Raw genomic sequence first — 16,703 nt, forward strand, 5'->3', positions numbered from 1 at the left:
TCTTTAGGTTCCCCAACCAGGGTTTTGAAGTTCTTGAGAAACTAACTAAATCAAGGAGCCCTACGCCAGTCCCTTTTTATCCCAACACTCTATTTTACCTTCTTTTAAACATTCTCAGAATTTATATACTACATATCTAAATGTCTAATTTTGTTTAACACATACATGAATCTAATGGATTGAATTCTCTTAGGTAATAACCTCTTTTGGAAAGAAACACCAAGTCCTTTCTACAGCTGCTCTCTACCTCTGCGCATGTCCCTAAGACAGTGTCTGTGTGTAGGAAGTGTTATGTTGTTGAGGAAGCCTGAGACCTTGGATCTACTTGGTGTCAGTACAGTTGTCTGACTTCTCTGGATGCTCAGCAACCTGCTCACGAGTGAGCAGTGTATCTCGTAGCTTGGCCTCACTAAGCTTGCTCAGGGCCTGGAGGCAAACCACAGGTCTTCCTGAGGTCTGGCTGTTACTACTTTTTGTTCACAGCTCAATCTTCAGAGCTGCCTCTCCCATACTTCTTAGCCAGTTCTCTTGGTTACCAGCCCAATTCCTTGACAGTGTATTTGCAAACTTCTGGATACATTTGATATCATACTAGAGCTAAGGCCACTCAGTTACAGAGCTCCTTCCCAGATCCTGTCTCTAATTTTGGGTTCTATTTGTTTCAAAACATCCTCCCTGCTCCAACACAAGACCCACAAAACTTAGATTCACCCTTGGCAAAAAGACACTGAGGATTAAATGTAGGTCTCCTCTCTCTCCCCAACCACACCTTGCAGTCACTTTTACTCATATGTGGCTGACTGCTTGTTGCTGTGGGCATAGTTCACAAGTCCTCTCTACTTGGAACTCCTAGCAGAAGCAAAGCAAGAATGCTTTCTTATTTTGAAGAACTAGAGTGGGAAGACAGGGGCATTTCAATCGTTGCCTCTCTTACCTCTCTCTTCCTTCTTCCTTCTACCTTTTCATTACGAGTCAGGCTTTCCTTTTACTTCTTTATGTCACAGCTTTATGGCTGAGCTGTCCTAGATGGAAAGAGTAGCTCCTCTGGAGTGTGAGAGAACTCTATGAGATTCTTATAACATGCTGAACTTTCTTTTTCCCTCCACGAAGCCTATTCTATTCTCTCCTGATTAGGAAAAAAGGTCTCAGAGCTACACTTCAGGCAAGACTCTATAATGGAACATTATTTAAAGAAGCAAATTAAAGTGAATCAGCTTGATTTTCACAAAATATTACATGATTATATTCTACTGTTTTAAGACAAGTCAGAAAGTTGGATTTTTATGTGAAATATCCCATTTTAAATGCTGGTATATAATAAAATTTTAAATTAAAAATTTCAAAAGTATATAAAATAATATGCACTTTTGGTGTTAGGCACCAAAAGCATTCTAAGAAATTTAGAGATATTAACTAATTCTCCCAATAACTATTTTACAGATGAGGAAACTGAGGCACAGAGAAAGTAACTTGAACAAGCTTTATGTCGTTCAAACCAAATACATGACTGTGGGGAAGATTTGTCTGCAAGGCCACCAATTGGCAACTTCCAGTTTATTATATATTTGCATAAGCCAGAAAGAAAAAGGCTTTGAATCCTGGCTTGGCTTCTCTACTGAATGACCTTGGACTGTCACTTAACCTCTACAAAGCCCTCTGTAAAATTCGGATATTATGATTAACCTTGCAGTGCTCGCTAAGCATTAATTTTATCTTTTTTCCTTCCCCAACGTGGATGATTGCCCTGAACATTCATGGTATGCTTGTATATTATCTGGAATGCACAAATCCTGTCCATTATTCAAGACCCAACACATTCCCAATACCTCTAGAAATAGTCTGATATAGGAGAGAGCCCTGGGCTGTCTATTCCAGTTCTGATATTGATCTTAATCCTTTGTGTGATCTCAAGCAAGTCACATCTTCTTTCTAGGCCTCAAGTGGCTCCATCTTTAAAATATGGAGTTGGATGAAATCAATGACTATTTTAAAAAATATTTCATTTATTTATTATTTTATGGGGGACACAATTAGGCTTTCTTATTTTTGGAGGAAGTACTGGGGTTTGAACCCAGGACCTCATGCATGCTAAGAATGCACTCTACCACTTGAAGTATACCCTCCCCTATCTGAAAGCAATGACTTTAAACTGCGTTCCGAGAAACACATTTCTCTAACAGTGGGAGGGGGCATCAAAGAAGCAGAAGAGTGAGGGTTAGGGGGAAGCTGGGTGAGCAGGCTTATGGGTTCCTTATTTCCACTTAAAATTTAGCAACTCCATTTTAAGCGGCCAGATTTTATTAGAAGGGAGCATTCTATTGCCAATAAAACAGGTAGAAATGACTGTGCCATTCATGTACCCATATTCCCTAGAACTACCTTTTTTCCCCCTTAGCTTCTCTTTTTCTTTCCTTCTTGTCCTTAACATGGAACGAAAGGGTCTGACATATCTTTTAAATTCTGTCTGAAATACACTTTTTTTTTTTTTTTTTTTGTCTTTCTCTCCTCTTTCCTGCCCAGAAGTGAAATTAAAGGTGAACAGGAGTAAGCAAAGACCAGCATGGAAACTCCTACCAATCTCACAGTTTTCAGCAAAATGTGATGGATTAGGAAACTTCTTAGTTTCAAAATATCTACCAAGTAACATTTAAAAGTTAAAGTAACACACAAAACTTACATCTCATTATCCTGTAATTTTAGGAGTCGTTCATTTGCATTTGAATGTTTCTTGTCATGGAGAATGACTTTCAGGAAGTAACTTCTGTGTTTCTTTGTTACATGATTGCCCTTAAGCTATCATTATGAACTCCTTTAGGGCAATTTTCTCCAACTGAGGCTGGGGCACTGGAATGGATGAAGGGAAATGGATCAAGCCCTCATTCTCTTCAGTCATCTTCTGCTTCCAAGATAGGCCCAAATCTATTTCCCAATTTTCTGCTTAGAGAATAAGATGCTCATCCTCTAAGTCAGATTCTCAAAGCTCCTTCAATGGAGGTGAATGAGGACACACAATATTTGCAAATCACCACACATCTTCAGAGGATAATTTCAGTATTCTTGAAATATCATGAACCTTCATTTTTAATCTTCTAGATTAAAATGAATTTATTTGAAAACAGCTTGGTGCGATGAAAGCCTGGAGGGCTGACTCAGGTCTTGATTCCAATTTCACACCAGCGCGCTTTGGGGCAAATTACTTCCCTTGACCAGGCTGCAGTTTTACTATCGGGAGCATCAGACTTGACAGTTCTTATGATTCCTCTTGATTTAGATATTCAAAGGACAAATTACTATTGAGGAAATTATCTCCAGTTGTGGTGCAGTCTTCAAAATCACCAGAGGCTCTGGTTTTGAGGTTAGGCTATCAGAGTTGGCCTTTAATATTCTATGCCCTGTGTTTCAGATCAGGCTGTTTACAGGCAGGAAAGCTGGATCTTCTGGAGATGACTGGCTTGTTCCTTCATTGCTTGGGATACTTCACATTCAGCGGTCCACTGTGAACTTCAGCTCTACACCATTTTTCCTTTACAATGGTACCTCTGCAGTCAGGTGTCAGATGGTGATCTGGACCCCTCACTGACATTTCACCCAATTCTCCAGATAGCCCTTTCACTAATTTCCTTCATTCTTCCTTCATCCCTGCGTCATGGCCCCTTTAAGGAAGCGGCCATAGTTGAGTGGTGGGAGCAGCTGCTGGCAGCAAAGAGACTTGCAGGATTTGGCCTACCCTGGGCCACTTAACGCGCACGCTCAAGACCGGGGGCTTGGTGGGAAAGGAAGGAGGGGCTTAGGGTGCGCCTGCGCATCAAGGGCGCGCGCAAGGGGCTGGTTTGGTGATCCCTTTAAGAAACCGCAGGCGGAGGAATTTCTCTGAGAGAAAATAATCCTACTCACGGGGCCCCTTGGAGGCCATTAACCCCCCGAGTCCCGAACCCCCCCTTTCCCGGGCAGGCCCTACAGCCTACGCGCGCACCCGTGGGATCTCAAGATCTCCGACCCGGCGCGCGGCATCCGCCCCCTCCCCACTCTCAGCGCCAGGCCCGGCCAGGTCCGGGGAAGCTGCCGCGAGGCGGCCGTGCCTGCAGTGTGGGCGGGGGCCGGGGGCTCGAGAGGTTCCGCCGCCACCGCGCTGGGAGCCGCAGCGGTTCCGAGCGGGGCCCAACATGGCGGAGAGAGAGGTGGAGTCCGGCCCCCGAAAGAGGGTAGGTGAGGTGAGGCAGAACTCGGGCGGCGGGAGGCGGGCGGCGGGGGGCGGGGCGGGGGCTGCGTCCCGGGGCCGGGGCCGGGAATGGGCCAAGCGTAGGCTCGTGGAGGGGTCGCCGAGGCCCGGTCCGGGGAAGGTTGCGGGCAGGACTGAGGCAGCCTTGGGTCTGGAGCGCGCTGAGAGTGGTCTTTTGGCAGGTGGGACAAAGATTTGCGGCTTGTTGGGAGGGGGAGGGGCGGGGGCTGTTGTTTGTGTTTTTTAATTTTTCCAGCGGGGTGGGTTATCTGGGCTAGAGGACGGAGAGTGTCAGGTACTTAAGTGCATCTTTAGTAAACCAGAGGCTGGAAGTTTAATAGGAGAGAGGTCAGGTAGGGGGTGGTGGTGGCGGGAATAAGTCGTGGAGGGGTCTCATGAAGAATAACCAAGAGGGTTTTTCAGTAACACCATCGCGAATTCATTTTCCTGCCTCCTTTCCCCTCCCCCCATAACCGTTATCAGGACCAAGGTGGAGATGGTGCTCTTACCTGAGAAGTGGGGTCGTTGGCATGTCCTGATTTGGGAGAAAGATTTTGGCAACTATAAATGTCATGTTCTAGTCTAGTTTCTTTACCAAAAATTAACGTGGAAGAGTGTGACAAGTTTTGTCATAACAAGGATGTACCCAACCAACTTGCAGAGGTGAAGCCAATCCTACGTAGGAGTTGTTGAATGCCTTTTAAAGTTTGCCTTGAAACTTTTATTTGATTCTGAATGATTTCTTTTTTCAGATGGAGAATAATACTATTCTGTCGATTGAGCAGTATTTTTCAGATTTTCCTATTACACACCCCAGCCCCCTCTGCCCGCTTAGCGTGTTAAAGCAGAAAGTTTCTTATAAGTAATTATCCTTGTTGGAAACGGTCTCAAAATGATCAAATTAATGTTCAGCCAACCGCCTAAAAAATTACTGCTTAATCTTCACTTAGAATGCCCTTTTGATTTATCGTAAAATTGGCAATCTCATAATGATATTACAGCTAACATTTTGAGGGCTTACCATGTGCCTGACACGGTGCTTTATAGGAAGAATTAAACCTCACATCAATTATGTAAAACCCATTTTGCAGATGAGGAAAGGTAGACATAAAAGGGTTAAGTAAGTTACTTTAGATCAGGTCAGATAGCTAGTTAAGAGGTTGAGCTGCGATTTGAATCCATGTTTGTCCCAACTACAGTGCTTACGTTGGGCGCCACATGGGTGTTTTTGAAATCTGTGTTTCTCTCCTTAAAAGCTTGAATGGTAAATAACCAAGGAAGTGTCAAATAGTATTTTTTTCAACAATTTATTAGGAAAACGTTTTTAACTAAACAGCAAGACTGAAAAAATGTGCAGGGAGTGTCCATAGTAGCCACTACTTAGATTCTACCATTAGCATTTTACTATACTTGTTTAGTATAGTTAATCTGTTAATCTACATCTATCACTTTATCTGTTCATCAGTTCTTCTTTCAGTGCTTTTCTTTGTAGTATTGAGCAATTAAAATTTAATGTTGATAGTCTTAGGTTTATAAAACTTCAGGTCTTCCTCATGCAATAATTAGTCATACATAGGACAAAGTAAGCTGTATGATAGTATGTCTAAATAGTTAGTATAAATATTGGGTATGGAATGCACATGCTTTGAAATTTTAAGTTGTTCTTCAAGCTGTGAGCCAGTTTTAAACTGGATCCTCATGCTTGAGTGAAGGCATATGGCATATGGTCCACCAATTAAAATATATAGACTAAATTACCTTAGATGTGTAATGTTTATTCAAGGAGGTCTCTGAATCTAGTTGCTCCTAATGCTGTTGTCATTCACTGTGTAAGACAGAATGTTCTAGAAAATCTATGCATTTTGGTAACACATTCAACTAGATTTTAAATACTTTCTCTTTTAATATACTTAAAAGGTGGCATACTGGTCGCAGTCTAAACTGTATTATTTTTAACAATGTGTAGTATACACAGCACTTGTACAGGTTTTCCCCATTATTTTGCCAGTTTCATTGTGAAGGAAGGCTACAGTCATTATCTTTTAGGCTCTGTAATCCATTTTGTTTTTGACATTTGACTAGAATGCCCAGTATGGTTGTCTTAAATAGTACACATGGTACACATTTTTTGTGCGTGTGAGCACGCACTAAACTCCACGTGGATGCCATATGTGTACTCCAAGCAGATTAGTGGGTACTATGTACAGATTACAGTATCTTTTAAAATAATTTGACTATTTGCCTTGAGGTGATTAAACAAACTACATAGGCCTAGTAATAAGTTTAGGTTATTTAGTCTGAAATTGCTTTGATGACATAGTATTGTATTTATGATTACTGCCTTTGACCTTTATAATCTTAAGTCACAAAAAGTTGTTGAACTCCTGTGCTAGTTGATGAACTACATGGTCGGCATTGTGCTGTGATACATGATATTTATGATCATTTAGGATTATATATTTTGACTCTTTGCTGAATTGTGAATTCCATAGTGGTAGGGCCATTGTATTGATTTTTGCATCGCTAACACCTATGACCTCCACATAATAGGAACTCAGAAGACTTATATTGATTTTTGGTAAGAAAATTTACCAGTTACGGTAGAGGCTCTATGGCTTGGGGACTAAGTTAATCTGGTTTGTAATTTCATATCACTCTTTATACCTCAAAGTTCTCTTCTGTGCATCCAGATTTAAGAATCTTCTGATTGTTATGGATTTTAGTTAGGCGAGAGTGTGTGTTTTAAAACCATTGGGTTAACAATCTTAAATTCTTTGTAGGTCTTCCTGGTGTCTTACCTTTTGTAGGCACTTAAGAAAATTGGTGTTAATTGGTTAAGATTGATTTGATTGTATTCACGCTATATCTGAATGCCATTCTCTCAATTTCTAAACATGGGGAAGCTTAGTATGTAGGTGGGTGAGCACTATATCCATCATCTCTGCAATAGAGAGAACCAGGTTCGTATGAAGGCCAGTATTATACACACACTCATACTTTCTTACTTTTAAAGTCAGGATAATTTTGAGATATTTATAAATTTTGTTTTTTAAGATTGTAAAATTTTTATTTTGTAAAATTTAAAGTTCATTAGATAGGCGTGTAGATAGTGAAATTATTTTATGCATGGCTGTTATCATAAACTGTTATGAAGCATGAGATCTAAATAAATCCGGTGGCAATTTTTTTTTGGTGAAATCCCTTTATCTTTTCAAGGGTTACATACAAAATAATACAACATTTGTGAATATATGTGTTATTACCTGGTCTAGTAAGTTGTATCCATTTTTATACTTAAACTTTTCTGTATATTAAATTTGAGGTATGTATGTTTGGTATGTTTAAAAGAAAGAGAAAGCATATGTATAAGTAGTTGCTTCCATTTTTGTAAAAACAAACTGATCTTTCTCTCCTCCCCACATATGTGTTTATACTTGTATATATATGAGCTTGGAGAAAGTTGTGGAGGATGCATGTCAGGTTGTTACCATTGATTACCTTCAGCAGGTAGGGATGAGAAAGAAAGGGAGAATAAAGGGGAAATTTTCTAAAATGGAAAAATACTCATGGTATGATATTAAGTGAAAACGTAATCTGTATTGTTGTTATTAATATGTAAAAATTGAACACGTGTGGACAAGGAATAGACAATAACATGAACAAACGAAAACATTGATTTTATCATGTGATGGGATTATGGAGAAACTTTGTTTTGGATTTCTGTTATTTTAATACTTTATAATAAAATAATTGCAAAAGGTTTACCCCTCTTAATTCCTTAATGAGCTTTTTATCTTTCATCTTTTTGTTAAATGTGCTACTTAAATACACAGTGGTACATATCATTAGAAGTATTTGTGGTTCACGTGTACACAATGTAAATCATCTGCTTTGAGAATGCATTGGCTCTTTGTAAAGAGTATTTGGAAGAGACCATTCCAGTGTTGATAATGATCCTGAATTGTTTTCACAGTGCCCATCTTGTAACTAGCAGAGCCTTCTGTAAATAATGATAAAACTTGTTATTTATAAACATTTAAGTTCCAGTCATTATTCTAAATATTTTATGTGTAGTATACCCTTTAATTCTCATTAATTCCAAGAATAGTAATCACTGTTATTGTCCCATTTTATATATGAGGAAACTGCAGCACAAAGAGAGTTCAAGATCATGATATAATAGGCTGAACTAGGATCAAGTGCAACTTGAAAAATTGTACTGTTTGATAAATAGTATAGGTTAGAATTCTTTATAATATAATTAATATGTATTCATTAATTATTACTATATTATGGTATATGGTAATATACGTAAATAATAGTATAGATCCAGAATTCATTATCTGGAATTTTTGGTTGTTAAAATACATTGAATTATATTTAAGTCAAATTGATGTAAATTACTTCTCAAGAACAATTAAATTAACTTTTTGCCTAAGAAATACATCTTGAGATAACCTTAAAACGTATCTTTGCAACTCATAGGTTTATTTTTAAGAAATATACACTAAATATTTTAAACCTGTGATTTATTTTAAAGATAAAGCTTATGTTTCCTTCGAAAATGGAATGATTTTATTATATACTAAAGAAAATAAAAGTAAATAAATGTAAAATTGCAATTCCCTGGATATTTAGAAGGTATTTTCGAGTTCTGTATTGGGGACCAACCACTTTTTAAAGAAGACTGACATTTCCTTTCAAATATTCTGATTATTTTTCTGTGAGTTAGCTCTATGTAATTATTTTAGCAAAAGGAAGAGAAAGGAAGGCATTATAGCACAGAATGAGGTTGAACTATACAAAATTGCTAATATTTGACCATTCAGTCTCCAAAAATGCATTTTCTTATGTCTCAGCCTAATAGTAAGAGCGTGGGCTTTTGAAAGTCAGGTAGTGTACAATCTCTGGTATTTAGCAATGGTATACCCACACCCAGTTTCTTATACTATGGAATACTTACAATAATGTTATTTTAGTTCCATTCTTATATCTCTCTGGCCTTGCAGAAGCTTGAGCTAGCTTTCTTTCTGCCTTTGACCAAAGATGGTACCTGAGCAAACCTTTTTGTCCAACATGTAGACTACCCACTACTCTTTAAACTCAAGGATCATATGTGTTTATCTTTCTTTACAGTTCCCAACGTGTCTGATAAATTTAAATTATGTGTATGTACTCATATGCATACTATACATTTATAGGCAGAATTTAAAAACTTTATTATATTTCATGATTCCATATCAATATAGAATATAAAATATAGATTGGTACAATGAAACCCCATGCCCTTATTACCTAGCTTTGATAACTAAACAGTTACCAACATTTTGCCATTCCTGTCTCATGTGACTTCTTCCTTTTTCTTTTCTTTTCCTTTTTTTTTTGTTGAAATAATTTCTAAGAAATTTAAAGCATCACATCTATTTAATCTATAAATACTTCTGTATGTATTTTAACAGGTAAGAATTTAAAAAGAAGAACAACCACAATACTGTTATATCTAACAAAATTAGGAGTTCCTTAATCCAGTCTATATTCACATCCTCTGATTGTTTAAATGTCTTTTTACAGTTAGTTTGGTCAAATCACTATCTAAATAAGATGCACCATTTCATTTGGTTTCTAGGTCTTTTAAGTTTCTCTTAACTTTAACACTCCCCTGCCCTCGCACATACCCCCCTGCACTTTTTCCCATGCTATTTATTTGCTGAAAAAACTAGGTCATTTGTCTGGGAGAATTTCCTATATTCTCATTTTGGTTGATTGACTTCTTATGGTGTTTAATGTGTTCAATTACCCTTCATATTTCCCATAAAATAGGTATAGAGCAGGGGTTCCCTATTTTGGCTGAAACTTTAGAATTACCTGGAAAGCTTTTAAATATCTTGCTTCTCAGATCAATTAAATCAGAATTCATCTTGTAGATTCTAAGCATCAATATTAAAAAAAATATCCTAAGTGATGTCAGTCTGCAGCCAAAGTGAGAACTTGAATTGGTAGAGCTTTATGAGATTTAGGTTCAGTTTCCTTGGAAAGAAAAATTCATGCGTAGTGATTATATAATTTATTTCTAATCAAACATTTTTAAGAATGAAAAGATGTGCTATTAATAATTACAGTGAGACAGTAGCCATGAACTGGTTCTGTCCTGGACTAATCAGGATGTATAATCCCTCTATTAGATGATGCTATGAATTTTTGTTGCATTATTTCAGGGGCATATAAGTCATTGTCATTCTTTAGTGATACTAAAATTGATCAGTTTAGGTTCTCAGCAGAATCCAAACAGTTTTTTCTTAATTTTTCACATAATGAATTTATCACCCATTGATGACTGTTGTCTAGATCCATTATTTCATTAGAAGAGTGATTTTATCATTTCTCCTGTATTTATTTACTGGAATTCTTCCATAAAGAGTTCCTTGATCAATAATTTGGTTACCCTGTAATATCATCTGTACAGGAAAAGCAGAGTAAATGCTTATTTCTCCCTCTTTATTTACCAGTTTAAAGAAGATTGAATTGATGCCTTAGCAAATCCCAAAGGTGAGGTTTGGGAGGAGATATCATTGTGACCTCATGAACTTTAATATAGTTGATATATTTAAATTTATTGTGGTCAGTATCCTTTTTGATGTTTAAATATGTCATTTTTTTTTTTTTTTTATCAGTGGTTATCTGTATTAGTTGCCTAACGCTGCTGTAACAGATTACAACTTAGCTTAAAACAACAAAATTTGTTTTCTCACAGTGTTGGAGGCTAGGTGTCTGAAATTAAGGTGTCGGCAAGGCCATATTCTCTCTGAAGGCTTTAGGGAAGAATCCTTCCTTGCCTGTTCCTGCTTCTGGTGGACTGATTTGTGTTCCTTGATTTGTGGCAGCATAACTTCAATCTCTGCCTACATCTTCACATGGCCACCTGTCTGTGTCTTTTCTGTCTCTCTTAGGGATACTCTTCATTGGATTTAGGGTCCATCCTAATTCAGGATAATCTCATTTCAAGATCCTTATCAGTGACATCTGCTAAACCCATTCTGCACATATTCTAAGATTCTGGGTGGTCATGTCTTTTAGGAGTCACAATACAACCTACCACAGTCCACCCACTTGTCTCCAAAACTTCTCACCTATTCTATATGCAAAATGCATTCACCTCATCTCAACATCCCTTAAAGTTTTAACCCACTACAGCATGAACTTTTAAGCCCAGAACCTCAATTAATGTCATCAGCTCCAAAACTCCCAAATCTTAGCATCTCAACCATCTGAATTAGGTACAGGTGTGACTCTGGGTATGATCTATCTTGAGTAAAATTTTTCTTTATCTTTGGACCTGTGACCAGAAAACAAGTTTTCTGCCTCCAAAATATAATCATGGCACCGTATGTGTAGACATTGCCATTCCAAAAGGAATAAAATGAAAGAAATAAAGGGACTGCTAATCCCAATCAAGTTCAAAACCCATCAGGACAAAATTGATTAGGTTTCAAGGCCTGAATAATTCTCTGTGCCTTGATAGGTCCTCTTGGTCCATGGAGGCACTGTAGACCCCTGCTTTGGGCTTCTGTTTCTCTAGCCTCTGCCTTTGTGTCTGTAGCTCTGTTTTTAGAGTCTTCTTTTTCTTGAAGAGTAGCACATGTTTGCAACTGAGTAGCTTTGTTAGCTGTTCCCTGCCCATAGAATTCCAAAAGTCAGACAGCTTTTTTTTTTTTTTTTTTTTTTTTTGTCTGATCTCTGTTCCTTTAATTGCAGGCTGGCTGTGTTTTTGCTGGTATAATAATGCTCAGAAACCTTGTGAGTCTCCTCTGTATTTTAAGGGTATCCACACAATTAGAGGGTGCTTCACAGATCTTTCCTGGATAACCTCATGTCTATTCCTGATTTAAGTTGAGGTGATTAATTGGATCCATGAGTCACCTAATATCTTCAGCAAATGGTTGCCCAGCCACACCCTTGGCCCTCTCTCTAGAGCACTTTTCTTACAGTAAATTTCCCAATTTTAACATCCTTTACGATCTGGATAGGCTGAGAACCTCCCAAATCATTGAGTTGTTTTCCTCTTTACTTAACAGTCTCTTCTTCAATTTATCTCTTTCCTCTTACTTTTTATTGTACGCAAGCAAGGAGAAACCAGACTCACCTCAACACTTTGCTTAGAGATTTCCTTAGCTAAATATCCAAGGTCACTGCTTCCAAGTTCTGCTTCCTACCCAACAGTAGAACACTATTCAGCTGAGTCTTCTGCTGAAACTAGATCACCATCTAGTTCCACTTAATATATTCTTCATTTCTCTCTAAATCTCCAGAAGCACCAGAAGCACTCTTAACATATTTTCCAACATTCTGTTTGTAGTATATGCATTCCAACATTCTGTTATACTTATTTAAAAAAAAAGAATAGATAAACAAGATTATACTGTATAGCACAGGGAAATATATACAAGATCTTGTGGTAGCTCACAGCAAAAAAAATGTGACAATGAATATACGTATGTTCATGGTATATGTATTCTTTAAGGTAATAGAAGCTTTCTCTTTTTCACTCCTCACTTCTTTCTGAACCTTCCCCAGAATTGGTGAATATAAATATATCCATATTTATACCAAGCATCTCTTCAAGGCAATCTAGATTTTTCCTATCATGCTTCTCAAAATTCATCCACTGTCTACCCTTTTCCCAATTCCAAAGCTACATTTTTGCGTATCTGTTACAGCAGCATGCCAATGTTATGTACCAAAATCTGTATTAGTTTCCTAGGTTTGCCATAACAAGTCATTACAAATTTGGTGACTTAAAACAACAGAAATTTATTCCCTCACAGTTCTGATGGCTGGAAGTCCAAAATCAAGGTGTCAGCAAGGCCATGTTGTCTCTGAAGGCTCTAGGGAAGAATCCTTTGTCTCTTCCAGCCTCTATAGCCCCAGGTATTTCTTGATTTTTGTAGCAGCATAACTCCAGCCTTTGCCTGCATCTTCACATGGCCTTCTCTGTGTCTTCTTTTCTGTCTAAAGACAATGTTCATTGGATTCTAGGGCCCACCCTAGTCCAGTGTGATCTCATTTCAAGATCCTTACATTAATTACATGTGCAAAGAAGCTTATTTCAAAAAGATCATATTCTGAGATTCTAGTTGGACATATCTTTTGGGGGCCACAGTTCAGCCTACAACAGGGTCATTAAAGTTAGCACCTGAATCTTTTTTAAAAATTGCTATTATTTTATATTTAAACAATTACCTTAAAAATTTTTATGTCTTAAAATATACATAAAATTGACCATTTAAATTATTTAAAGTATATAATTCAATGGCGTTAAGTACATTAACAATATTGTGCCACTGTCACCACTGTTTTACCCTAAACAGAAACTCCGTATATACATTAAGGCATAACTCTCCATTGCCCTTACCTCTAGCCCCTGGTGTGCTTTCTGCCTCACTGAATTTGCCTATTCTAGATATTTCATATAAATGGAATCATAAGTATTTGACCTTTGGTGTCTGGCTTATTTCACTTAGCATAATATTTTCAAGGTTCACCCATGTAGCATGTATCAGAACTTCATTTTTTTAACGGCTGAGTTACAGTTCATTGTACGTGTAGAACACATTTTGTTTATCTATTCCTCTGTTGATTGACACTTGGGTTGTCTCTGCCTTTTGGCTGTTGTGGAAAATGCTGCTGTAAACATTGCCATAGAAGTTTCTGAGTCCCTGCTTTCAGTTCTTTTGGGTATGTACCTAAAAATGGATTTCCTGGATCATTTAGAAATTCTGTGTTTATCTTTTTGAGGAATCACCAAACTTTTCCAGAGGCTGTGCCCGTTTCTATTCCCACCAGCAATGCATGAAGGTTCTGATTTCTCTACATCCTCTCAAACATTTATTCTTTTCTTTTGATAATAGCTGTTCTTATCCTAGTGGATGTGAAGTAGTATCTCATTGTGGGTTTTTTTTTCTTCCACATTTATTGAGATACAGCTGACATACAGGACTGTGTAAGTTTAAGGTCTACAGCGTAATAATTTGACTTACATACGTCATGAAATGATTATCACAGTTTAGTGAACATGCATCATCTCATATAGATAATAAACTTAAATAAATACGAAAAAATTTTTTCCATGTGATGAGAACTCTTGGGACTTTCTTTCATATATCACAGCAGTGTTAATTGTATTTATCATGTTGTACATTACATTCATTGTGGTTTTTATTTGTATTTTTCCAGTGACTAATGATGTTGAGTATCTTTTCTTGTTCTGACTATTTGTATATCTTCCTTGGAGAAGTATCTGTTTAAATCTTTTTCCCATTTTTTAATTGGGTAATTTGTCTTGTAGTTGTTGAGTCATAGGAGTTCTTTATGTATTCTGGGTATTAAACTCTTATCAGATATGTGAGTTGTAAATATTTTCTACCATTCTGTGGGTTGTCTTTTGATTCTCAATTGTGTCCTTTGATCCACATTTTCAATTTTGATGAAGTCTAGTTTGCCTGTTTTTCTTTTGTAGCTTGTGCTTTTGTTGTCATATGCAAGAAACCATTGCCAAATCCAAGATCATGTAGTTTTTCTCATGTTTTCTTCTAAGAGTTGTAATTTAGCTCCTTAGCTTAGTCTTTAATACATTTTAAGCTAATTTTGTTTATGATATAAGGTAAGCATACAGTTTTTTTCTTGTATATGGATATCCAGTTTTTCCAGCATCTTGTGTTAAAGTCTCTTCTTTTTCTGTTGAATGATCTTGGCACCCTTGTCAAAACTCCGTTGGCCTTTGTATTAATCAGCTTGGACTGTCATAACAAAATACCAGAGACTGGGTAACTTAAACCATGGAAATTTACTTCTCATAGATCTGGAGGCTGGGAAGTCTAAGATCAAAGTGCTGACAAGGTAGATTTCATCCTGAGGCCTCTTCTCTTGGCTTGTTGGCATTCGCCATCATCCTCTCATGATCTTTTCTTTGTATGTGGTCAGGAAGAAAATGAGCAAGCTGTGTGGTGTCTCTTTTCATAAGAGCACTATTTCCATCATAAGGGCCCTCTCAAAGGTCCCATCTCCAAGTATACCACTGGGGTTTCAGGCTTCAGCCTGTGAATACTGAAGACACAAACCTTCAGTCCATAATAACCATCTATGTCAGGGCTTATTTCTGGACTTTCAGCTCTTGGTCTGTATGTCTTTTCGTGCCAGTACTACACTGTTTTGCTTGCTGTAGCTATGTAGGAAGTTTGTAATTGGATAAGTCCTCCAACTTTGTTGGTTTATTTTCCTCCCCAGGTTGTTTTGGCTACTTGAGGTCTTTTAAAATTCCATAGGAAATCTGAGATTTTTTTTTCTGTTTTTGCACAAGCTATCTTTGGGATTTTGTTAGAGATTGAATTGAATTTGTAAATCTCTTGGATAGTATTTTCATTCCTACACTATTAAGTGCCCTAGTCAATGAACATGGGATGTCTTTCCATTTATTCAGGTTTTCTCTAATGTCTTTCAGTAATGTTTTGTACAAGTCTCTCAGTGTTTTAAGTCTTGTACCTCTTGGTTAAATTTTCCCTAAGTAACAATCAGTGTAATACACTACATTAATAAAATGAAGGGGAAAAAATCACATGATCATCTTTATTAATGTAGGGAAAAAGCATTTGAAAAATTCCAGCACCCTTTTAAAAACACCCAAGATGGGGAGGGTATAGCTCAGTGGTAGAGTACACGCTTAGCATGCATGAGGTCCTGGATTCAATCCCCAGTACCTCCATTAAAATAAATAAATAAATAAACAACACTCAAGGAACTACGAATAGAAGGGAATTTCCTCAATATGCTACAGACTATATATGAAAAATCATAGCTAACATCATATTCGATGGTGAAAGACTGAAAATTTTTCCCCTCAGAATAGGAATAAGACAGGGATGCCCTCTTTTGACATTTATACTTAATTCAGTGTTTAAAGGTTTAGCCAAAGGAGTTAGGCAAGAAAGAAAATGTATCCAAATTGGAAAGAAAGATGTAAAGCTATATTTATGGAGGACATGATCATGTAAGTAGAAACCCCTGAAAATCCCCCCCCCCAAATCAAACCCTGTGATACATTCAGCAAAGTTTAGGATAAAAAATCAACACACAATCAGTTCTATTTCTATACGGTAACAATGAACAATCAAGAAAATGATTTCATTTATTTAGAAAAAGAATAAACTACTTAGGCACCTCTATCCTTTTGATTTAACTCCAGTAGTCCTTGAAAGATTTTTCCCTTTTTGGCCAAAAAGATGTTCCTTGGCTTGTCCTATACATTACTATCTCAGATTTGGAATTCAAGAAGTCCTGGTCTCTTTCAGTGGGAAATGGTAGTTGTAGACTACAATTTGAACTCAGGCAAGCCTTTTGAAGTTGAAATCTTTTTGAGATGGTATCAGCTGTGTATTTCCCATTCACTCCTCAACCCACATCTGCTTTTCTTTCGGTTTTGCCACTGAAATTC

General features: G+C 37.3%; 1 protein-coding gene across 4 annotated transcripts in view; it reads left to right on the forward strand.

The window, feature by feature from the left end:
* Nucleotides 1–3,899: 3,899 nt before the first annotated feature.
* ZMYM4 (zinc finger MYM-type containing 4) overlaps nt 3,900–16,703 on the forward strand; it is a 145,644-nt gene continuing 132,840 nt past the window's right edge. Inside the window, exon 1 of one of the 4 annotated variants that reach the window (XM_032495893.1) lies at nt 3,900–4,202. In XM_032495893.1, the coding sequence (XP_032351784.1) occupies nt 4,164–4,202 (39 nt within the window). In that variant the 5' untranslated portion in view covers nt 3,900–4,163. Of the gene's footprint in view, nt 4,207–4,289; nt 4,402–16,703 lie in introns of those variants that run through there. The other 3 variants (XM_032495894.1, XM_032495897.1, XM_032495895.1) reach the window with 3 other exon arrangements.

This window comes from Camelus ferus, chromosome 13, assembly GCF_009834535.1.
Source record: "Camelus ferus isolate YT-003-E chromosome 13, BCGSAC_Cfer_1.0, whole genome shotgun sequence".
Taxonomy (NCBI): Eukaryota; Metazoa; Chordata; class Mammalia; order Artiodactyla; family Camelidae; genus Camelus; species Camelus ferus.